This window comes from Acinonyx jubatus, chromosome A3 (genome assembly GCF_027475565.1).
Source record: "Acinonyx jubatus isolate Ajub_Pintada_27869175 chromosome A3, VMU_Ajub_asm_v1.0, whole genome shotgun sequence".
Lineage (NCBI taxonomy): Eukaryota > Metazoa > Chordata > Mammalia > Carnivora > Felidae > Acinonyx > Acinonyx jubatus.
The window spans coordinates 80,024,463-80,049,695 of record NC_069388.1 but is presented as its reverse complement, the minus strand read 5'-3'; the positions used below and the strand labels follow the sequence as shown (position 1 = coordinate 80,049,695).

The 25,233-nt window shown below is 38.1% G+C and overlaps 2 protein-coding genes across 4 annotated transcripts in view; one reads left to right on the top strand and one right to left on the bottom strand.

Annotated features, from left to right (window-relative positions):
• Window positions 1-25,233, bottom strand: part of UGP2 (UDP-glucose pyrophosphorylase 2) — a 64,527-nt gene that overhangs the window by 6,264 nt on the left and 33,030 nt on the right. For all 3 annotated transcript variants that reach the window (XM_015070549.3, XM_015070551.3, XM_015070548.3), the window contains 4 exons: window positions 5,180-5,365; window positions 3,884-4,017; window positions 1,519-1,816; window positions 171-368 (listed from right to left, as the gene is read on the bottom strand). In XM_015070549.3, the coding sequence (XP_014926035.1) occupies window positions 171-368; window positions 1,519-1,816; window positions 3,884-4,017; window positions 5,180-5,365 (816 nt within the window). The remainder of the gene's footprint in view (window positions 1-170; window positions 369-1,518; window positions 1,817-3,883; window positions 4,018-5,179; window positions 5,366-25,233) is intronic.
• Window positions 1-25,233, top strand: part of VPS54 (VPS54 subunit of GARP complex) — a 136,941-nt gene that overhangs the window by 95,730 nt on the left and 15,978 nt on the right. The gene's annotated exons all lie outside the window — the stretch shown is intronic.

The following is a 25,233-nucleotide window of genomic DNA, read 5'->3' as shown; positions in this document are numbered from 1 at the left end:
GATGGGTGTAGACTCGGAAGGACAGGGCCAGAAACTGGAGAGACTGACTAGGCAAAAAGGAGGAACCAATGAATAGGTGGACCAGACAGAGTGGGGGCAGCAGGTCTGCGTGCAGCCCACCTATTATGATCTTAGGAACCAGGGAGACCAGGGCTGCACCTGTGGCTTACCTTTGGATTCACGATGATTTCCATATCAATAGCATTTTGCTCTTGCAGTCTTTTAACTGCCGCAAGAGAGATCCACAGGTTGTTTGTGTTAAATATTTTGAATTTTGATACAGACTTGAACTCATCAACATGTGCTTTTGGCACTTGAGCGATTTCCACCAGTCTCAGTTTGCCTTCATACTGAGTGAGGGTCCCACCCTAGAAAGGCAGACAGGAGTGTGTGAGTGCCTCCACATCTCTCCCAGTCACAGCCATACCACACTATTTTCTAGTCTGTGAAAGGACATTGATGATAAAGTCCCCCAGAAATCAAACGCTTTCGCACTGATTCTATCTGTAATACGCAGCAACATACATATTATAGTAGTGAACCAAAAAAAATATTCAGGTTGTGTGTCATTTTATACTGTGTACCCACCCTCTCATCCATAATAAAAGCCGTGGGAGTGTATCGAGCCTTCCTCACTTTTCGAAGGCCTGCTACTGGAACGGCCATTCCTCTTCTTCCCAAACCACAGTCCATCACTAAACAACTAGTCCTACCACCTCAGACCCTGCTCTGACTGGCTGCAGGATCAGCGGAGAAGAGGGAAGACAGGCACAACTGGATGAGAAGTGACCCCCAGAGTGGCCTCCGCTTAGAGATGTTCTTAAAGTCATGACGTGACAGCAGTGTAGGGAGAGGGGAACGTTCACTCACCTATCAGGGGGCATTTGCAAGAAGCATAGAACCCAGCCCAGGAAGTGACCATTTGAGTATTTACACACTGTCTACTTCTCTTACTCCCTGTGGCTAAGTAGTAAAACCTTGTGTACCATTTCATCAAATGCCAAGTGTCATCACCACTAAACATGCAAAATTATAAAAAAAATTTGTGCCAAACAACTGCATTTTTTTCCAATTACAGAGACATTACAGTGATAAAAAAATATATTGAAGTGCATAAGTAAAAACAGAAGTAGTAAATTTTCACTAAAGGAACAATGAAATAAATACACTTAAGCACCAAACTAGAAGAATATTAAAGGTATGAACAAACATTGAAACTGTTTTCACTTAGGATTCAGATTTATCCTACAAATATATGTGAAACTGTTTTCAGTTAGAATCATCCCTATAGATTACTCAACAATACTGTTAACTCTTGATTTATATCCACACAGTTATGTCAGGTGAAACTTAGAGTGCTCTATAGTATACTATCTCACTCTACCTTACAGTGATGTTATCAAGTGGATACATGTGTTTTGCTTCACACAAAAAATTCTGCAAATAAAAATAGCTTGAGCTACATAACCTGTGAAATGTGAGATATGAATCCCCAAACTGCTTCCTCTCAGTATTTACCTTTACATCTGCACGTGTTTTATTTGTGACTTCCATGACAAATTCACAGGGTTTCCCATTGGGTGGGTTCATTAGATGATTAAGAATATAAAGATCCACAGTGGCACCCAGATTATCTATGTTGGACACAAAAATATACTCTTTGCCTTCTCCTATAAGGGTGTCAAGCAAACCAGAGTTGTAGAAACTGGCGTAAATATCACCGTGACCTGGAGGGTACCAAGCTTCTGTATTTTCCCCTGAGTACGAGACATCCTTTGCTACAGGCAGTAAAGATTCCTTATTAATCCTCGGGTACCTTTAAAAAAAAAAAAGTCTTTTTCAATATCAATTCGGAGAATATTCCAGACCTTCAAGTAAAACAGTGCATTTAAAGTTAAATAAAACTGGGGCACCTAAGTGGCTCAGTTAGTTAAGCATCCAACTTGGTTTCAACTCCGGTCATTATCTCAAGGTTTGTGGGTTCGAGCCATGCATCGGGGTCCGGAGTTCTCTCTCCCTCTCTCTCTGCTCCTCCCCCTACCCCATGTGTGCACACGTGTGCATGTTCTCTCTCAAAAATAAAACTTTCATGGGGCGCCTGGGTGGCGCAGTCGGTTAAGCGTCCGACTTCAGCCAGGTCACGATCTCACGGTCCGTGAGTTCGAGCCCCGCGTCGGGCTCTGGGCTGATGGCTCAGAGCCTGGAGCCTGTTTCCGATTCTGTGTCTCCCTCTCTCTCTGCCCCTCCCCCGTTCATGCTCTGTCTCTCTCTGTCCCAAAAATAAACGTTGAAAAAAAAAAAATTAAAAAAAATAAATAAATAAAACTTTCAAAACACCCACAAAGTTAAATAAAACTTTTCAGTCTATTAAAAGTAATGAGGTAAGTCCATTTAAGAAAATCTCTTTTAAAAAATCTCTTATCTGTGTTCAATAATCAATTAACTTCATCATAATATTTGCTGCAAAAAAATTTCCATCATCATACAAATGGGAGGACACTGCATATTCTTAAGATACTAATATATTTTGTAACTCTTAAAGAGTCATAGATTAGAGTACTCTAATTTAATGAATTTACATGAAGTCAATTTCTCAAACTTACTTGGCCTATCTGGGAGATCTATCTGGTAGAATCTGTCCATTCTTACAAAGACATCTATTCAGGGGCGGTGCTGTTTCTTTCCCAGAAAAGTCAACAGCAGATTAGTGCTCAAGGACATGTGCTTCCTACCACTAGTGAGAACATGTACCGGGGCTGGCAGTGGGGGAAGGGGGGACAGAGGAGCTAGCACTGTAACAGACCAAGGACCAACCAGAAAACAGAGGAAGAGCACCTGCAACATAGAAAATGTCCATGAAAAAGTAGATTAAAAACAAAAACAACTGATGATACAATTTTAGAAATACCCATTCTGTACAAGTTCACATAGCCCCATATCCATCCTTAACTTTTCCCAGTTGCCTGGGCTTTATCAAAATTCATCATCTGAATTCCTTTCTATGGGCACACCTTGGAGATACTGCAGTTTTTGTTCCAGACCACAGCAATAAGACAAATGCCGCGATAAAGCGAGTCAAAATTTTTTTGGCTATCCAGTGCATGTAAAAGTTATGTTTACACTATACTATAGTAAATGTGCAGTCGTAGCATTATGTCTTAAAAAAACAACGTACATACCATAATTAAAAAGACACTTCATTGCTAAAAAATGATAACAATGCTGTGGGCTTTCAGCAAGTCATAATGACTGATCACAGGTCACAACAAATATAAGAAAAAATCTGAAATATTGTGAGAATACCAAAATGTGTGACACAGACACAAAGTGACCTAAATGCAGCTGGAAAAGTGGCACCAATACCAACAGACTTACTTGTTCAATGCAAGGTCACCACAAACCTTCAACTTGTGAAAAACTACAGTATCTGCAAAGCACAACAAAGTGGAAGGCAATCTAACAAGGTGTGACTGTGCTTCCCTTCCCCAGAGATTTTTTCCAGAAGTTATTAAATTCCCCCCAAGCCTATTCAGGATGTTGAATAAATGTCTTCTCATATGAAAGAAAGTTATCAACACGGTAGACTATAAAAGATTTTCATAGACCCATGAAATATGCTCTCAGAAAGCCAAGACCTAGGCCAGCCTCAAATATTCTGAACATGGAACAAGCAGGTTCTCTCTTAAGAATTAAGGTTATAGAATCGCAGAGTGACTGTATCACCTATCTATGAACAAGTGTTCAGCCTCTAAAGGCACTAAGCATTTGCAAACACGAGTTTGTGGCACTGCACATCTTGATGTTGCTCTGTTTCAACAAGAAAGTCTGTTTCCCAGGAATAACATCCCTCAAACTTATTTTTTTTAAACTTATCTTATCGTACCTGCTTTGATTAAAAGTGTAGATTTTCACACGACAATGATTGTACTTCTGTAGTATTTTTTTTGTATCTTCATCCGTGTTAAAAGAGTTCATTAGAACAAGAGGAACATCTGTATTGTAGGTTTTGTTCAAATGCTAGGGAGGAAAATAACAGATTACTCGGATTTACTTTACTTTCACTTAAAAGTGTAAAACCCTTAATGTTTAATCACAAAGTATCCAAAACATTACCTATATGCAGCCAAATATAAATATTTAGCATAAGCCAGACATTTTGCTAAATAGTTCACCATGTACTTGCTCATTAAATCACAATCCTATGAAACAGAAACTCTTGTCTGTGTTATGTGGATGGCTAAACTGAGGCCCAGAGAGGCAGAGTCCAATTCTGGAGTTGTGTGCCCAGCCAGTGCCCTGTGGCCTTACTGGATAGGCAAATGCTGACTACGCATTTATTTACTCTGTCCAGAGCACAGTGGGGATGAAAGTACAAATCTTACAAAGACACAGCTCCCTACTCTCAGGATTCACGTTAAGAACTGTGAATCACTCCCCAACTGAAATCTTTTCAATCTCTAGGAAAAGTTAAGGGGCAACACAGAATGAGAAGAAAACAGGTTCTCAGAAGTCAGACTACCATCTCGGGCAAGTAAATCAACTTCTCTGTGCCTTGGCTTCCTCATCTGTAAAATGGGGATGAGAATAAAGAGTACTTAGCTGTTGAGTCAATTCATGAAAAGAGCTCAGAGTGATACTTAGTTTACAGTACATGCTAGATAAACGTGAGCTGCTGCTACTGCTAGTCTTGTAGTTGCCAGCGTCGTATTAGACACTAGAGATAAGAGATTCTTTTTTGCAAAACACAGGCCACTGCCTCTGAAGAATTTAAGGTCTGTGATTAACAACTTTATCGTAAGAGACACGGTTCTTAGCATCCACGGCACCCAACCAGATCTGAAAATTCTTCCTGGCCTCCCAAAAGGGGTTAATAAAGCCAGATCATCCCAGCTGGGAGGAAGGCTGCCACTAGAAAGAAATTTGGCAGAGGAGTGGGGGAGATCAAAGGAGACTCCAAAAAGATCCAGAATTGCAACAACCACAAGGGCTATTTAAGATCAAAAGCTTTTACATCACCCTAAGGATTTACCCTTGGGATCACCAAACCTTTTTATGTACTAATAAAAAAACTAAAGATAGCAAATTCCTTGCTATCCACATCTGTTATTTCATAAGATAACATTTATAATAACCTAAAACTGACTTTAGTAGTTCATGAGAAAGGCTGAATGTTACTCACTTCAATTTGCTGAACGGTCAGATCCAAAAAGGTATTCTCATTCCTCACACCAATCAGACTTTTCGGACCTTTGCAGCCCATGCTGGTTCCCAAACCACCATTGAGTTTCACCACTACCAGCTTATTTAGTACAGAAGATATATTATCAGGTAAACCTCTGGCCTTTATCTTTTCATAGGGCTGAATCTGAAATTGAAAAAATAGAATTCAAATAGGTTTTTTTTTAATGTTTATTCATTTTTGAGCTAGAGAGAGACAGAGCATGAGCAGGGGTGGGGCAGAGAGAGAGGGAGACACAGAATCCAAAGCAGCTCCATGCTGCGGTCAGCACAGAGCCTGACATGGGGCTCAAACTCACAAACCGTGAGATTATGACCATAGCCAAAGTCGGATGCTTAACTGAGCCACCTAGGCACTCCTAAAATTCAAATTGTTTTATGAGAGGTTAAATCCAGTCAATCTCAGGGTTATTTCCATGTTTCCTTAAAGAGTTTGCTTTCTTCACAGAAAGTTTCGACTGCATTTCCTTTAATGTCACAAGTCCTTCTGGTACAAAATCAAGTACTTACTTGCAACTTCTCTTGCACAAAGAGTAGTTCGGTGGCTCATTTACATTGTGATGGAGTACAAGAAGGGGGAAAAGTTACAGTCTACAAATATTTGCCTGGCTGGTGAGGTAAGTCTCTTGAACTGCCTTCAAAAACTCAGAATTACTAATTTGCTTCAATATAGTAAATGGGATACACAAAACTCACCAAATCTTCAAACATTTCTGGTACAGAATGGATCTACTTCAATTCTGGAGAAGTACATATGTGATCACACATTATCCCTTCTCCCAAAGGAGGCAAAAACAAAAACCAAAATGTTCCTTGCAATTCTCCTCCATTCAACAGTTAAGTCTGCCCTTCAGAGAAAGGTGGTGTAGGGTTTTTGTCATACTTCTAAGTTAGAATTTAACTGTCAGGCATCATTTTATAGAGCTTGTATTGGAAAATTCAATGTGTTCTCTCTGCTCCAATAAATACTCTGATGGGGTGGGAAAGGCAAGAGCTGGGGCTGGAGAGCATCTCCTTGTCTGTTTCTGGGAGCACAGAGCATTACTCTTCAACTTCTCCCTCCTAGAACAAGAACAACCACACAGTGGTAGACCAAATTCTTTTCTTCAAGGCAGAGGCACAGCCAAGTCTAAATATGTTATAGTAAGAATAAAGTTTTTACAAAGGTCATAGAATATTCTCTAACCAGTTGCAGGACTTTGTTATTCTTCTTTATTGGAATACATCATCAAATGTACTCTTCAGTTACATACATCATCATGGTGTGGGACAGTTAACACTTGAGGGGCCTGAAGAAATAAAACCATAAAGTGCTCACTTACTATGAGTTGAGCTATTTTTGTTTTGCTACCTGTAGAGCGTGTGTGGGTGGGTGGTAGATGAAGTCTATAATTGGGAAAGGAGTTCATGGGTTCACATTCCAGTGATTAGGTTGTGGAGGCAAAAATCCCTTTATACTTGGTCAAACATACATATGTGTCCTATGTCGATTCCTGACCACACAATTTCTGTTAGCAGCTCTTTCCACACAAACTAGTCTGGGACTCTTATTTCCTCTACCTTGCAAGACACTCTGCTAACTGCTAACTGCAGACAAATGCACTTTTGCTTGGTGTAAATAGTGAGAAACATGAAACACTCTTCTCCAAGACTCTCTGCTGGTTACCACCCCAGTTATCACTAGTGCCACTAAGTAGTCTTCTGCAGTCATTCATATTTAAAAGGGCTGGTGACAGAGAAAGACCAAAGGAGAAGACAGGCTTGTGGGCACCATGGCCTTCAGTGGATGCTACCCCAATACTAGGATGCTAACCACCAAGGAAAAGAAGGGTAGGGAAGCAGGAAAGAACACGGACTATACTGGTTGCTTCCCTGGCAGTACCTGGTCCAGTTGAGGACAACACATGGATGAAAACAACTTGGATACCCAACACACACACACACACACACACACACACACACACACACACACACCCCAGGGCCCAAATAGCTGACATTCCTTGAAGGATGTTTTGACTCCACTGCCATGAACATTGTTTCTTCAGCATGTCAGAGAAACTGGTAATATTGTTTGGGAGAAAAAGCCCAATTTAAGTGCTATACTACTAGAAAAATAAGAGGAGATGACAAAGCTGGAACTTGTCACCCTAATAAAACATGGCAGTTTGTAATCCTTTCAAAAGCCCAGCTGTTGAAATCAACCAGTCAGTGAAAGGAATGCCACTGTGATATATAATGCCTTCAAACAGTCTATTATTAGGTTAGGAGAATTTCTTGGGCACATTACATTTACTCAAAGAGTTACAAAATGGAACCCAAGCCAATTAGTTTCCAATTATCTTTTAAAAGCCAAGAATTTCCATTCAGCAGTTACTTTTGACTTCCCAAAAAAGACTTATTTACGGAGGTCTCAAAAGGGTGTGAAAATCAATTTAACTAAAACTCCCTAGTTCATGCATTCATTTTAAATAAAATTATCAGTTCAGAAATATTTTTACCTATTTAATGCTTCCTTTAATATATTTTTAAAAAATACATAAAAGCAATTTTTTTCTACATATGGTAGACAGGCCTACATTTTCCAATTTCACCTAAAAAATTTTCATTATGAAACAGCATACATACAAGTTCATAAAATATATACAGTTGAAAGTCAAAGAACCTGAATAAATAAGATTATTACCACAACTTATAAGTCTCCTTGAGTTTGTCCCTGATCATATTCCTCTTCCACCCCTAGTGGTAACCACCATCTTGACTTTTACTTTATTTTTACCACCTATGTATGTATCCATAGTGATAATATTTTACTTAATTTCATCTCTAAACTTTCGACTTGCTGGTTTAATTCATTGTTATACTTAAGAATAATTCACATTAATGCCTAAAGCTATAGTATATTCAGTTTTCACTGCCATATGGTACTCATTTTATATATCCATTAAAAGAATCCATTAAAAGAATGGTTGTCACTATTCACAGATGATATGATTCTATATAGAGAAAATCCAAAGACCCTACAAGTAAGTTACTAGAATAATGTGAGCATAGCAACATTGAAGATACATGATCAAGATTTTAAAAAACAACTGTTTTTAGAGCCCTGTACTCTGCTGGTGAGAATGTAAAAAGGTGTCCAGCTGATAAGAAAAAAAGTATTGTGGCTCCTAAAAAAACTTTAAATAGGGGCGCCTGGGTGGTGCAGTCGGTTAAGCGTCTGACTTCGGCCACGTCACGATCTCGCGGTCCGTGAGTTCGAGCCCCGCGTCAGGCTCTGGGCTGATGGCTCAGAGCCTGGAGCCTGTTTCCGATTCTGTGTCTCCCTCTCTCTCTGCCCCTCCCCCGTTCATGCTCTGTCTCTCTCTGTCCCAAAAATAAATAAACGTTGAAAAAAAAATTAAAAAACAACAACAACAACAAACTTTAAATAGAATACCATATGATCTACCAAATCCACTTTTGGGTATACACTCCAAAGAATTGAAAGCAAGTTCTCAAAGAGATGTTTGCACACTTTCCTTCATTATTCACGATAGCCAAAAAGTGGAAGCAACTCAAATGTCCATCAACAGATGAATGGATAAAACAAAATATGGCACATACACGCAATGGAATAGCATTCGGCTTTAACATAGTACAATATGAACGAAGTATTAGGTTAAAGTGAAATAAGCCAGTCATAAAAAACAAATACCTGTATGATTCAACTTATATGGGGCACCTAGAGTAGTCAGACTCCTATAGACAGAAAGTAGAAGGGTGGTTACCAAGGACTGGGGAAGGGAGGAATGGGGGAGTTGTTTAATGGGAACAGTTTTAGTTTTGCAAGATCAAAGATTCTGGAGGTTGGTTGCATAACAATGTGAACGTACTAATGAATTTTATGTTTAGAAATGTTTAAAAATGATTGAAAGAAGATTAACTGTCTCTATATATATGAAGAATTAGAAAACAGGATTAAAAATAGCAAATATTTAGGAATAAATCTAACAAAAGATATGCAAGACTTCTCTACACTGAACACTATAAAACATTTCTGAGAAAAATTAAAAGACTTAAATAAATTCAAGGATGTATTTATCATGTTTATAAACTCGTAGACTTACAAATGTAAAGATGCCAATTCTTCCCAAACTGATCACTGCAATCCTAACCAAAATCACAACAGTTTTTTTGTGTGTGTGGAAACTGACAAGCCTATTTAAAAGTGTATGAAAATGCCCTATGACCCAGCAATAACACTGTTAGGAATTTACCCAAGGGATACAGGAGTGCTGATGCATAGGGACACTTGTACCCCAATGTTTATAGCAGCACTCTCAACAATAGCCAAATTATGGAAAGAGCCTAAATGCCCATCAACTGATGAATGGATAAAGAAATTGTGGTTTATATACACAATGGAATACTATGTGGCAATGAGAAAGAATGAAATATGGCCTTTTGTAGCAACGTGGACAGAACTAGAGTGTTATGCTAAATGAAATAAGTCATACAGAGAAAGACAGATACCATATGTTTTCACTCTTATGTGGATCCTGAGAAACTTAACAGAAGTCCATGGGGGAGGGGAAGAAAAAAAAAAGAGGTTAGAGAGGGAGAGAGCCAAAGCATAAGAGACTCTTAAAAACTGAGAAAAAACTGAAGGTTGATGGGGGATGGGAGGGAGTGAAGGGTGGGTGATGGGTATCGAGGAGGGCACCTTTTGGGATGAGCACTGGGTGTTGTATGGAAACCAATTTGACAATAAATTTCATATTAAAAAAAGTGTATGAAAATACAAAGGGCAACGAATAGACAAGACACTCTGAAAGAAAACCATCAAGTTGGGAGAACCAACTTTGTGACAGTCTTTTCTAATTGTAGTAGCATAAAATTTGCCAACCTAGCCATTTTAAGTGTATAGTTCAACAGTATTAAGTATATTCACGCTGTTGAGCAACCAATCTCCAGAATTATTTTTGACTTGCGAAACTGGAACTATACTCATTACAAAACATGTCCCCATTCCCTCCTCCACCCAGCTCCTGGCAACCACCCTTCTGTCTTCTGCCTCTAGGAGTCTGACTACTCTAGAAACCTCATACAAGTGGAATGATGCAGTGTTTGTTTGTGACGAACTTATTTCACTTTGCCTAACATCCTCAAGATTCATTTAGCATTCTTTCTTAAAGGTGGCTTGTATGTTTGAGGATATTCCAAATTATTGGAGATTTTCCCAGAAAAAGCTCATATTTAAAGTTTCTTTGTGTGTATGAAACATATCTGGGAAAAGGAGGGCTGGTATGAAGGACTGGAATACAGGTACAGCTTGGCAAATCTATGATAAACTGAGTACTATAAAACTTATGTGTAAGTTATAAAACTTAATATTTACAGATATTAAAAATGGAATAGAATACAAGTTCTGAAGTCTCAGTTTAGTAATCAGACAATGGGTTCTTTTTATTTGAGTTTAGCAAATACACCCTAACTTTGAATTAAAAAAAATTAAAGGATGAAAAGAAAATTACAAGCATAACCACAGTTCTAAAAGTAAAAACCGAAGAAAATGCTGTGCTTCAGATACACGTGAGAACAATGCAGAATGGCAGGATGTGGATTTCAAACATCATTCAATACCTGTGTTCTGAATTTCCTCTTATCTCTAAAGGATAGGCAGCCTGTCATTTCAAGGGAAAAACCACAGAAATACAAACAATATAAAAAGATTTCTTCATATTTAAGTATATTATAATCAAAACATTAACAGGATGTCACTTTTTTCACTGTCACTCTCTAGACATAGTGTCCACTAGAACTTTATGCAACTATGGAAGTGTCTTATTTGTAATGGCCACGTGTGGCTATTGAGCATTTGAAATGTGGCTAATGCAACTAAGGAACTGAAGTTTTCATTTAATATTAATGTAAATCAACACACACGGCTAATGGTATGTGCAATTCTATATGGTCTATTTAAAAAAAAAAATCAACCAAGGAATCAGAATTATGTTTTTCATTTTAATATAACTGCTCAGATCTTTTTTTTGTTCACTATAACCTTTTTCCACTTCAATACCACTGACATCACAAGACACTCGACTCAACACATAAAAAGATGAGCTAAAACCTAATTCTTCCTTGTCTTCAGTAATCAACATTCCATTTCTACAATGCACAATAGTGAGCTTTTTACTAAGGATAAACCGATACTCAACTTCAGCATTAGAATCTGACCAAATTATCTGTATTCAGTCTCAGCTTAATCCTCTCGAAGGCTGAATGCCAACTCCCACAGCTACATACCAATTCAGGAGTCCCAGAACCTGTGATGATGTAGGTATTATCATATTTTACTGTTACTGCAACCTCAGCAATTCAAACAAGGCATACCATTAGAATTAGTTGTCAATATCTGACTAATCTGCTTCAAATTGAGGTAAACATTGGGGTGAGATGTAACTTGGGGTGAGAAATTTCAGGTAACAATGTTCTAACCAATCTAATATAAATGATTACTACAAGAGTAAAAATGTTACATTCTACAAGCTATTCATGTTATATACAATGTTTGCAAATATTTCGGTTAAATTTAAATTGGGAAACTGACAATAAACATAAAAATTGAGTACGTAGGGTATCTTTAGGAAGAATATAATTTCCATTATGAACTGACAAATGTTTGTACAGATATACATAGTAATACCAAGTGAATAATGTAAATTGGATATCTTAATTTTAACCTTTAAAGAAATGCTTGGTATACTAACATGAATAGCATTAAAGTGAGCTTTAGGAACCATGTTTAATTTTTAGCTATTTAATTTCCTTTAGGTCATGAATCTTTAGGAAAAAACACTAACAGGAATTTTTCACTTCCTGTGAAGATGAATTAAAAACCAAAATGTCAACCTTATGCCTAAAGTTTCACCAAGAGAAGAAACAAACGTCCAAAATCATGCATATTCAAGATAAATCATCTTTGACCCACACACCATAAAAAATACAAAGTCCATGAAAAGTATTTAGAGAAAAAGTACATTCTGTTCACACCAATAAAACTTTGAAACATGGAGTTAGGACATTTGGCTCTCAGCCAAAAGATGTATCAGGTATACTTGTAGTTTTAATTCAAATACCCCCAAGATTGGTATCTTAAGAACTTGAGTTTAATTTTTAATTTTTTTAATGTTTGTTTATTTTTGAGAGAGAGACAGAACGCAAGCAGGGGAGGGGCAGAAAGAGAGAGGAAGACATAGAATCTGAAGCCGCTCCAGGCTCTGAACTGTCAGCACAGAGCCCGACACGGGGCTTGAACCCATGAACCATGAGATCATAACCTGAGCTGAAATTGAATGCTCAACCGACTGAGCCACCCAAGCACCCCTAAAAATTTTTTAGGATTTATTTATTGTGAGAGAGAGAGAGCAGGGGAGGGGCAGAAAGAGGGGGGGAAAGAGAGAATCCCAAGCAGGCTCTGCCCTGTCAGCACAGAGCCTGACGTGGGACTCAATTTCATGAACTGTGAGATCATGACCTGAGTCAAAATTAAGAGTTGGATGCCTAACCGACTGAGCCACCAAGGTGTCCCAAGAACTTGAGTTTAACTTTTAAATGTAATTCTGAATTATTTTTCAAATGTTTGGGATGAAATAAAATGATCTGATTCAAGCATAACATTGAGTTCCAAAACCGAGTTAATAAAGACTTTTGGGTACAAGCCCAGGCAACTACCAGTTGAGTGGACAGAACTCTGTGAAATGCCATATTTAAAACCCTCCACCCTAAGCTGAGTGGACAAGGAGTCACCTTATCTGTACAAATGTCAAGGAACCAGGGTTCTTTATATGGTGCTTTCAGTAATACTCACTCATCTTGCTATATCTAATCTTTAAAGCAGCTAATTAAAAAAAAAAAAAAAAAAAAAAAAAAAAAAAAAAGGCTTCACTGAGGAACTTGACTGTTAACATGAAAAAGGACTGACCAGAACTATGGTGGGGAGGGGAGGAAGAGCCACAAGGTGCGAAGTAACAGTTGTGACCAGGAGAGAGATGTCCAAAATGGGCAGGTTGGTGCTGCTGGAAGCCTTCCCTGGACATTTTTCACTTACGTTTCATGACTTATAACCCACCCCACCCCCCAACAGAAACAGACACAGACACACACATATGCAAAGAAAGGTACCAATCATTTGATTCCAGGAAGCCAGGACACTTTCTGTCTAAAGTTTATTACAGGTTAAATTAGGCGGTAAGCTTTCCATCACATAAGCCACCTTATGTGAGAACACAAGTTCTCTCTGTTGCTGATGCTGTCCACACCCTCACCAGGGACCTCACCAAGCAATCCCACAGAGCTCAGTTTAGTTCCACAAACTAAGGGGATCTGTGTTAGAGAGTTGCTTGGCAACAGCTGAAGTGACACCAGACACACCTAAGTCACAGAGACATTTTTAGACTTGCCCTTCACTTTCCTTTTCTCAGCTGCCTCAGGAGAATGCACAAAGACATCTACTCATGCAAAGAAGGATGGGATTTGGAGACAACAGGGGGTACCACGCACTGCCGGACACGGCCTCGATATTACTCTGACTCAATCACTTTAGTCAACCACTAGCGCGATCTTTATGTCCTCAATCCTGATCATCCTGTTTCTCCTTCTCCAAAACATGAAGAGAAGTCAGTGTTGTAAGAAGACCTCGACCACAAATAAATACACAATAGGGCAACCACTACATGTGAAGTGGGGCAAACTCCATGAGGCTCCCTGCAAGATGCACACAGAAGGCTAGGCCACTCATGTTCCCTCCTCCTGGGAGAAAAGAACTGTTCGAATACCCAACTTCCTCTGGCAGTGAACAAAACAAAGTAGTTGGCAATGTACTAAAGAACATGATTTAAACAAGATTCTGCCCTCTAGAGTGTCAATCTAGTTTCTCTGCAGAAACTTAAAGATTTTTAAGAAGACCTTTTAAAAACTATCTACCATGATCTGTACCTTGCCAAGTCTGTTCACAACTTAGTTTCCAGTTAGAAGAAAAGCTGAATTCATCACACAGTCATGGACACACTGTTCCCATTAGCAATAGTATAACCCAGTTCTTGGTAGCATATTTGTGCTATTCCTGGAGACAGTGCCAAATACTCAAAACAAGCTAACAGTACCTGCCCTGTTATGGTTCACAAGGGTCTGATTATTGCAATCTGAAAGATCTTTTTTTCAACAAAAGCAAGTTTGCCTGAAAGAAAATGAACTATGTAAACAGTAAAACAAGTTTGAAACGACACTCCATATGTGCAGGAAGTATTCCAAGAACATAAGCTTATTCACAAAACCCTTACTGCATGGTCTGTGTGCCAAGTTCAGTGCCAGGCACTTTCACATACTGTCTCTCCATTTCACATTTCTAAAGGTAATGACTAAGTTCAGGGTCATTTGAAAGCTCCTACACATTAATGACATACCTAGATCAGAGATTTTTTTTTTTTTTCCACTAAGCCCCTCAGCCACCAAGATGAGCTCAACGTCTATTTCACAGGCCAAAAAAAAAAAAAAAAAAAAAAAAATCATCATTTATGGGAACACTCTCAACTTTCCACCACCAGATGCTCAGAACCTTCCTGCATCTCCATCCTTGTGTCTTTCCCCCATCCTTCTGGTCACAGGAGGAGCTGTCCTCCACCCTAAGGCAATCTCTCCACCAGTGCCCATCTCAAAAATCCATTTCATCAATCACCCAGTCTCATTGGCAGCCTCCCCCTCTTGATTCCTTTCCATCAACATGAACACATTCAACATTTGCCATCTAAAAACCAAGAAAGAAAATAGGAGTGCATACACTCACTTTCCTTTTCTACACCTACATCCCTCTTCTTAGAGGCAGGGCTTCTGGAAAAAGTTGCTATGCTCACCTCTGCTTCCTCACCTCCCGTTCATTCACTCATTCACTGCAATTCGGTCTTCTCTACGGTTCAGCAAACTGCTCTTAACGTCATCCATATCCTCCTAACTGTGAAATCCTATCAGTGACATCGATTTTTCTCTTGCATGCTCAGCCACATTCGATATAACTTAACATTCATTCTATCTTGAAATGCTCTAGTCTCCTTGGCTTCTGAACCCCCACATTCTATTTTCCTCCTCTTTCTGCCTGTTCCTTTTTAAGCCCATTTTAGGTAGACCTCCTCTTCCAGGCAATCTGCTCTAATCCATGGCTTCATTCATTCACTCTTGTCTCTACGGTACCAAGACAAACACAGCTGCTCAGCCAGAAGACTGTTCCCATTTGATCAATGACCAAGACTTCAGTCTCATGGAATTGTCTCTGCTTCCAGTCGGCATTTTGCTCACCTCTCACCTGTTTTACTACAATGGTCCCTATGGTCTCCTACCTGCCTCCAAGCCACCTCACCTCACAGGTGGCAATCTTTTAGAAAAGAACATTTGAACAGGTTTTTCTCATTACATCATTGGCAAAATAAAGCACTGACATGCATGGAAGAGGTTATTAGCTGCCTACCTCAACACCATTTTTTCCCTTCCACTTTAAAACTCTGACTTTCAGCTGGGCATACCACCATCCCAAGAAAGATTACATTTCCCGGCTTCCCTTGCAATTATTTGTGCCAAGGTTGTGATTAAGTGGAAGGGGAAGATTTCCAGGAAGTCTCTGTAAAAGGGAACGGGCCTTGCCCTTCTTCCTCCTTCCTGCTGTTTGGAATGGAGACATGATGACTGGAGTTGATTCAAGCAGCCATCTGGGTCGCTGAGGAGACAGGCCAAGGATGGCAGAGTAGCAGACAGAGAGAAGCCCAGGTTCCTGATGACCACCATGCTGCCATACTAGCTTTGGATTGCCTCTCTCTAGATTTGTTATTCTGAGTTTCACTATTAAATGTAGCTGAATCTAATCCTAACTGGAAGACATGGTTGGCAAAGGTGTTTGATGATTTGGCCCTTTTATCCTTGCACTTTCTCCTCTCCTATTCTCCCTGGCACACTGTACTCCAGGAACATGGAGGAGGGGGCTCTCTAATGTGCCCTATCTCTTGCTTGTAGGCCCTTGCACTTTCCCCCTCATGCAACTTCATTAATTGCCTTTTCTTCACCTTCCACATCTCAGTTCAGACCAGCAACTCTCAGACTTTATGAGCTATCAGGCATGGGGTCTCTTTCAGAAAAACGCAAATACTAGCCTCTGCAAAAACAAAACTTTTTGCATATCAATTTACTAAGTTACTGTGGAAATTTCATTCACTGAATATAAAAATAATCTTTATAGGAGATGCTATTTCCTATGAAAGTTATTATGCATATAAAGCAAAAAATAAACCCTCTCCCCAAACTGAATTTCAATGAGAAGGCTTCTGTTTAGCTTGAATAAGAAGTTTGATACTGTGATAGTTTGAGGTTACATACATCCCTCTTTAACTGCCATTCTGACTTTTCTTTTTTATGATCCCAAGTACTGAAAACCTCAACTCTCTCCAAGGAAAGTTCTCACAACCTGCTGTCAGTTGAATATAGGCTTGTGATAGGAACACCTGAATTCCTCAAGGCAGAAAGCTCAATGGCTCATATATTTCCTTTGTCTTCGAAAGTCAGTAAGTTCATCTTGGTGAAGACTGCATCATCCATGCAGGATCACGCCATCTTCGATACAAATCTCAGAGATGTAGAAGAGGATGAGTGACAGTGACATGTAGTGCTCACTCTCCTCTGTAGCAGCAGGACGAGAAGTGCTCTTTGGCATCACAGATAGTACCTGTGCACAGAGCACTAGGACTTCTCTTTCAGCACAAGTTTTGCTTAGCTTCTTGGAAACCTGATCATTTTAAAAAGGTTTTAGGATTCATACTAATTCTCGTGTGAGGGCACCAGAAGACACATAATGTATGAAAACCAGTAGATAGCTGCCCTGAGAAATGTGTGAAATTGCAAGGACATGATGTAGCTGCTGTTTCCTCCATGACTGAATCAAATCCTTCTAATAAACTATAACAATTCCAGCACGAATGGTAGCATCTGACAAAAAAACTGCTGCAGAACTAAATGAGGCAGTATAGTACAGTAGCTGAGGGCACAGGCTTTAATGTCAGAATGCTGGGGTCTGAATCTTAGACTCCACTGTTTATTATGGCAAGTAGTTTAGCTCCTCTAAACTTTTTTCATCTACTTCATTGATCTGTTATGAGGATAAATGAGATAATGCATGTCAAGTGCCAAGCAGAGTGTATGGCCCACAGTATAAGCACAAATGCTGTTGGCTGGTATAATCACTGCACAGGGACCCAGACACACGCTGCACTCCCACTCCACATTTTAACATTTCTGAGACAAGGATGCAGCATATAATCGATGGGATCTTACAATCAATTGGTTGCACTATTTTTCTTTCTTAGTGGTACACAAAAGGTGCAACTTACAGCCAATGGCACAAATTTGATAAAATATGGTATTGAATTTCTCTTTCTGCTCCAAGTCACAAACCAGCTTAATGATCTCCCAGATATAGGTTTCACCCAAAGTCTCTCTCCAGTGATGCGTAATTTAAGAATAGTTGAAGACAGGGGTCAAAAACTACAGCCCTTGAGACAATCAGGTCTCCCACTTGTTTTCATAAATTGTTACCAGAACACAGCCACTCTCATTAGTTTCCATATCTATGGCTGCTTTCATTCAACCACAGCTGAGCTGAGTAATCATGACAGAGAATGCAAAGCCTACAAAGCCTAAAATACTTATAATCTGGCCCTTTACAGAAAGGATCTGCCAAAACCTGGTTTAAGACAAGTCTTCTAAGGTGGAAAAAATACAGTTTTTGATAATATTTCTGCCTTGTTAAACTTTGCTTTCCCTAAAATGGTTCCATACTGCCTGACAACTTCTCAGGATGGTTAGAGCAGGATCTCCTTTAGGCTATGTTGGCTCTGTGCTTCCACTGGCAAGAACATCACCATGTAACAATCCCCCCGGCTTTTGTATCTATTTGTCCTGGAAAGCAAAAGCAATCATTGGTAAGAGAATGCAGGCAATTTTCAAAATAACAGAAAGAAAATCCAAGATTAAAAAAGTCTTTTACCACTTACATGAAGTAGTAGAGACAGAAAACAAAATAATGGTTGCCACGGATTGGGGGAAGGAGAGAATGGGGATATTGTTTAATTGGTAGAGTTTCAGTTTTACAAGATGAAAAAGCCGTGGAGATTGGTTGCACAACAATGTGAATATATTTAACACTACTGAAGCGAACACTTAGAAATAATCAAGATAAATGGTACATTTTATGTGTACTTTATAATTACAAGCATTAAAAAAATTTAAGTGTTTTGTATGGGTGTATATGGGCGGGCACACATGTATGCCCCATCAAGGTGTCTAAGGACCACATAGCAAAAATATCACTTCCTTTAAAAGCCTTTTATGACCCTCACATTCCTAGGAGTGAATCTGGTGCAACCCCCACTTCTGGCTTCAGCTACTACCAACTTCTGTCATAGCAATTATTACACTGTCTCCAAACTGTCTATTCAGTGCTCCATACGTGTTCCGTGACTGTAAACTCCATGAGGATAGGAACTGCCATGTGGTTCTCCCTCTACCGTATCTGTCACCTTTAACTGTCAGGCTCACTGGTGGCATTCACATATTTGTTGAATAAATGAGTAAATGAGTGGAGCAAATAGAGATTAATATTAATAAATTAAATGAAGTTAACTTATTAATTAATCAAATCTATTAATAAATGAAATCTGTTCTCTAGAATTTTTTTGTCTTCTTAAACTCTAAGTTTAAAACAAAACTGGTTTCATCATTAATTAGAAACCAGATTACAAACACCCATCACTTTAATTCAAGAAAAAAGTACTGGGATCAGCACACATTACGTAGAAGTTTGATAAAGAAAACCTAAATCTAAGACTTTGTATAAAAAATGCTTATAGCCCATATTAATGTATAAAACAATCCCTGTGATTAAGCAAACAGGATGAACAATCACATAATAGACATTCTGGGGAAGTACATTCTCTAAGAAAGTTCTTTTGTCTTCTTCTGCTTATAAATTATAACAAGGAAAACAAATCAAGGACACAATTTAATTTTGCTGGCTATTGGGAATATTAACTCCTACATCTTTGGGGTTTTAAAAAATTATTTTTATTTATTCTAAAGTAAATATTAACTAAAACTGTGGAAAAGAAAACACAAAGGCAATTTTTCCAGTGGTAGAGGGAATCAGCTCTCCTATTCATACACTGAATCCTCATGTCCAGAGGCAAAAAATTTTAAGAGGAGGTATGCAAACAGGTCTTTTCAAAGATCCAAGTCAGAAATCTTGGCACTGGCACTGTTTTCTAAACAATTACTCTCATCAGCACTGACCCAATAACTCATGCTCAGTATCCTTCACTACAATCTGCTACCTCAGTTACTAATGTCAGCCTTAGTAAAAATCTCAGCAAGAACTATTATCAGAAGCAAGAATCATAAAAATCACTTATCTTCACCTTTAAGTCTCATGTTGCCCAAACTTAAATACCATGACCCTTTGTTATATAAAGGTGAGAATCATAGCAGTCCAAAGTCTAATAACCAATTACTATAAATAAAAGGATAGTTCTATATTAAATATTCCAAGCAACATTACAAATAGCCAATGGAAAACTTAAACCTAATAAATAAAAATTTTAAGATATTTTTCATCTTAACCAGCAAATATATTTTACATCAATAATACTCAATGTTTTAATAACTAGTGAAACTGACAATAGGTGATCTTTACTTAATGTTAATTCAAAGAGGCCTTTCCTATCTCTGCCTACCCTACCTAAAATATTACTTCTAGTGCTCATTCTTTGTGCCCTTTCCCTTTATTTTTCTTCATATCACTTATCACTACTGGAAATTACATTATATATCTTTTATTGTCTATTCCCCCACTAGACTGTAAACTAGAAACTAAATGAGGATAGGGCTCTGTCAGTATGGTCCTTTTATAAACAGTTTATGTTCCAAAAATTGCTGTTGAACCAATAAATTAATATGAATGGGAGCAAACTGGTATACTCTTTCTGGAAAGCAATTTGAAATATGTAACATGAAACTTTAACTTTTTATAGTAAGAAACTTTAAAAAGTTCATATCCTCTGGGGAAAAAAAAGCACCATTTCTCATTATTCTTATAAATAATTCAGAGATGCAAAGATTTAGGTATAAATATATTCATCACAAGATTTTTATACTAGAGAAAGTTAGCATCAACCTACATGTCCAACTATATGAAAATCTCCAGAAATAACACAAACTGATACAATTGTACAAAGTCCCAACCCTCACGCTCCTGTCAACTGTTCCTACTAATATATTTCCTTTAAGTGATGAGTTGGAGTCATTATTTCCATAAAAAAAAATAAGAAAATACATTTGATTTCCAAAGTGGAAAAAGCCACGCTTAAGTGGATAGATGGTTAAAGAACTAATCCTACAATGGTCATCAGCCATCCTTCCTAGTATTTCACCTAAGCTTTGACAATCCAATGCCAGTAACATTGTGCAAAACCTCCCCAGCTCACTAAATTTTACATCCCACAATGAACACACACACCCTTTTAGGTACCTACAGTTTCACACAGTATGAGAATGGGCATATGATTCTTTTAATAGCTCTGATAGTTCTCTGAGATAAGGCCGACCCCTCACATATATCTTGAGTTTAGTAGATAAAAAGTCTATAAACATGGATGGAGTTGCTGGTTACACACAATTCCACATATACCCTAGGGCTTTCACTATGTAGATCTTCAATAAAACTCATCAAGTAGAATGGTACAGCTAATTATCTTCATTATGAAGGGCATTATATGTTGTTTATTCTCACTGGCTTGACAGACTACACACCTCCTCCAATCCTCAAGATTAAAGAAGAAAGTTATAGAATTTTAAAAAGGAGTACTATCTGTAATCTTAATACGATTCTGTTGTTTCTACTGTATCCAGGATAACACCTGATATCTAGAGACTGGGATTTAAAACTCTGGAGTGTGTGTTCTTGACTTCACTGCCATTACTGCTAAACTGGGGGTAAAAAAAAGGTAAATACACTGAGAGAATAAAGTCAGTATACACATATAGGTGGATTTGTAATGGTGGAATATATTAGTGATTAACACTGAGCATGAGGTAACTGCTCAGCTACTTGTTGACTTACCATATGAATGAGAACATTATAGCCCAAGATGATGAGATTAGATATTTTAACTATAAGTTTGCTCAATTACACATCATCAATATATAGAAACTAAACTGCAAGAAGGTCAGTAAGCCCTAATAAAAGTAGCTAAAAACAAAAAATAGCAAAAATTAAAAGTAACCATTACAGTGATGGTGACCAAGAACTTTAAGTAGTCTGAATTTCCTATGTAACTTGGAGTTTAGGATATACGAAGTTAAAGGACAGCTACCCTTCACTTCCCTCCTAAAAATAGATTCCAACTAGACGGCCATAAGGCTAAGGACCTCCTATCTCCTGTATTTTCCATCATCTTCTTAGCACAGCCAAAATGATCCCTCCTGACAATTCATTGAGGACATGGTCCCTATTTGCATTCTACCTTCATCTCCCACTCATTTCCATTCTTACTCTCCAGCAGTGCTAAAAAAAACTGCGGTTCTTAGAGCACTTGCCCCTCTCTTGTGCCTTTACACACTTAGTTGTCTTAAACCTGAAATATCTACCTGACTTTTTGGGCAAACTCTTACTTACTCACACTTCAAGTCTCAGTTCTAATGTCACCTTTTCATCCGTTACCTTGCTTAGGATTTCCCAACTGCTCCCCAGCTCCTTTTCCTGCTATACTTGGTACAAATACCTGAAATCCATTTATTTAAAACATTCTGGAGAGGTTTAAAACTTTTTTTAATTTAAAAAATAAGTTCAAACATAGAATCATGAAAAAATTTTAAATACATAAACTATTATCAACTTTTCACAAAAAATGTACATTCATTCATAAAGATATTTTCCTTAGGTATGGTATAGATCTGTTGACCAGAGTTATTCATCTTATGTAAACCACACCAAAAATATATCATCTATGATTTCCAATTTCAGTTCTTCAAAGTGGACCAAGAACTTAGTCATCGTGAAACAATCTGCATGCAGAGGGATCGTTCTACATTTATGCAATTTTCTTAATCTTTCATACTTGTCTCACCCACACCCAATTTAACAATTGCTTTTTTCCCCAAAACATTCAATTCAATTTTAAGTAACTACTTTAAACCCATTTCATTGGTTTACACCAAATTTAATTACATTATGCCTTTACAACAAATTTAATTGGTATGAACAGGTTTGGGAATAAACACAATTAACTTTTAGTGAATAAGCTATTCTGCTAGTGAGAAAAGAACTTAAAATAAAGGATAGACCCAAGTATTCAAAGAAAATGGAGAACCTCAGGTAATCTCTCTAGTTGATTAGGTAGAAACTGGTTAGTGAAGTGTCTTCAGAACTATCCTCAAAGCCATTATCCCATTGTACTACAAACATCTTTGTGCAAACATCTCCCCACTAAACCAAAAATTCAAAACTAGTTTGTTAACGCATGCCTGTGTTGTTGACTCCCTTAGCCCTGAAGGCAGTTGGGCAGAGCCTAAGGCAGCAAAAGTGCCCCCCTCCCAGCTAAAGGGAGTTAAAGAGCTGTACAAAGTTGTCAGCTCTTTAAAAGAAGTGACTGTCTTTATTTTTTCATTCCTAATAGTTAAAATAGTACACGTTTGATAAATTTGTATAATAAAAGTAATGAGTAAAGGAGACATTCACAGCCTCACATAGGGACTATAGGTAAACCAGACAAAGACTTCAGCCAGGGAGATGTGACTGCTAAGGGTAAGCCCGGGCCAGGAAAAGGAGCAATGGGAAATTAGTCTTTACATGTAGACATTCATATTTTCTCTCTCCCATTAGAATGAAGTTCAATGAGTGTTAGGCCCTTGTCTATCTTGTTCACTTATATCCCAGTGCCTAGATAAATGCCCACCACACAGTAGCTCTTCAAAAAGTATTTGTTAACTGTGTAGCTGGGAGAACCTCAGAAAGAAATGAAGGTATTTTAAGCTCCAAGGAAAGGAGTGGAACCTACTCAACAGTTCTACTCAAGGAATGGTGATTGCTCTGTAACCTATCACAGTGGTTAAGAGTCTGGGCTCAGACAGACCTGGACCTAAATTCTGGTTCTGTCAACTTATTCATTAACTAAATAAAGTTGTGTGGACAACTCAATCCTTCTTATTCTCAGAGCCTTCCATTGTGAGACAAAGATAATGGGCTCCCAGAGTTATCTGAGAATCAAGTAAAGAGCTGAGAACAATGTTTGGCACATTAGTGCCAAATAAATGTTTGCATTGTTGCTATTATCTCTCTTGTTGATAAGCACATAAAGTACGGCACATTCTGTGCTCTAAAGATAAAGACTTCTGTGCTCTAGAGATTAAGTATTTCTTGAAGAGCTACATTACTGTTACTAAAGTATACTAAAGAACCAGGTCACTGTTACTAAAGTATACTAAAGAACCAGGTCGTTGGCTACCTGGTTCATATCAGGGTTCTTCCTCTTAGGCAAGTTACTAACTCTGAAGTTCTGTTTCCTCTTTTGTAAAATGAACATAATAGTGGCCTGTCTTCCAGGTCCATTGTGAATATTAAAGGAGATTACAAACAAAGGATTCAGTACATGTTACTTATAAGCCCCCCCAACATTGACAACAAATATTAACTATATAGAGCTTTGCATATATAGGTTTTTATGAATTTTTTAAAAATGAAAAATGCTTAAAGCTTTGACTCATTAAAAAACAAAAACTATTGGGTTGGTGTTTGTTTCATGCTCTTTTGAAATAGCAGAATACTTTCCAATCTCCTGAAGGCTTTAGGACTATGTACAATGAAGACACTTATCTTAAACAAGCCCACCTATAAATAGATATTTTTGTTTAATGGTTTACTTCCACCATTTTCCATATTTAGTCTAGTCATAGACTAGACCTCTGGCATTTCCATGTTTCTTCTCAGCTATCTTTTATTTATTTTCCGTTTTAAGCTTGGGATAAAAATTCCATCAGCACTTTCAGCAATTATTTTGTGCTTCTTTTGACTCAGCAGGAAATTTAAAAATAGGATATAGGTAACAAAACAAGCCTGGATAGCTATATAATGTTTCTAGTTAAAAACTGTTTCTTTCCAACTTTTCTATAAATCAAACTTTTAAAATTAAGTTATTTAAAAACACGTATTATAAATTACTTCTCACTAATTCAATTTGTATGTATTTATCTACTTATAGTATTGTTTGTTACTTATGATACTTTTGCCTCTTAGGTAGTCTCATACCTAATGACCGCCCATTAAAAACTGCAGCAACTTCCAAAACGCTGTAAGAGATGTAAAGTTGTAATACTCTCATTACAACTGTGTACTTTAAACCCAGTAAACTAAAGAAGAAATGACAGTAACAAGAAACAACCAAAAACAGGGTAGTTTCAGAAAGCAAGTGATCCCATGAAGTAGGAGATAACTATGAAGAGAAAGTGGCAACTAAAAGTTACCGTAATCTACAATTTTTTATAAAAAGTCTAGGAAGTTCCAAGACTTTTGTGTATTTTTTAATTGCAAAAGGCAAAACTAATACATATAGGCAGAGGGAGCTAAGATGGTGGCATAGCAGGAGGACCCTAGGCTTGCCTCATCCCTCGAACACAGCTAGATAACTATCCAATCATTCCGAACACCCAAGAAATCAACCTGAGGACTGATAGAACAAACTGCACAACTAGAGGGAAAGAAAAGACCACATCAAGGAATGTAGTAAGCATGGAGACATGGTTTGCGGGGGGAAACACACTGTGGATGCTGCAGAGATGATGGAGCCCTGGTGGCAGAGAAAGGTGAGAGAGAGTACAACACACAGGGAAATGCACAAGGAGAACACTACCCCAAAGCCACTGGCTGGGAAA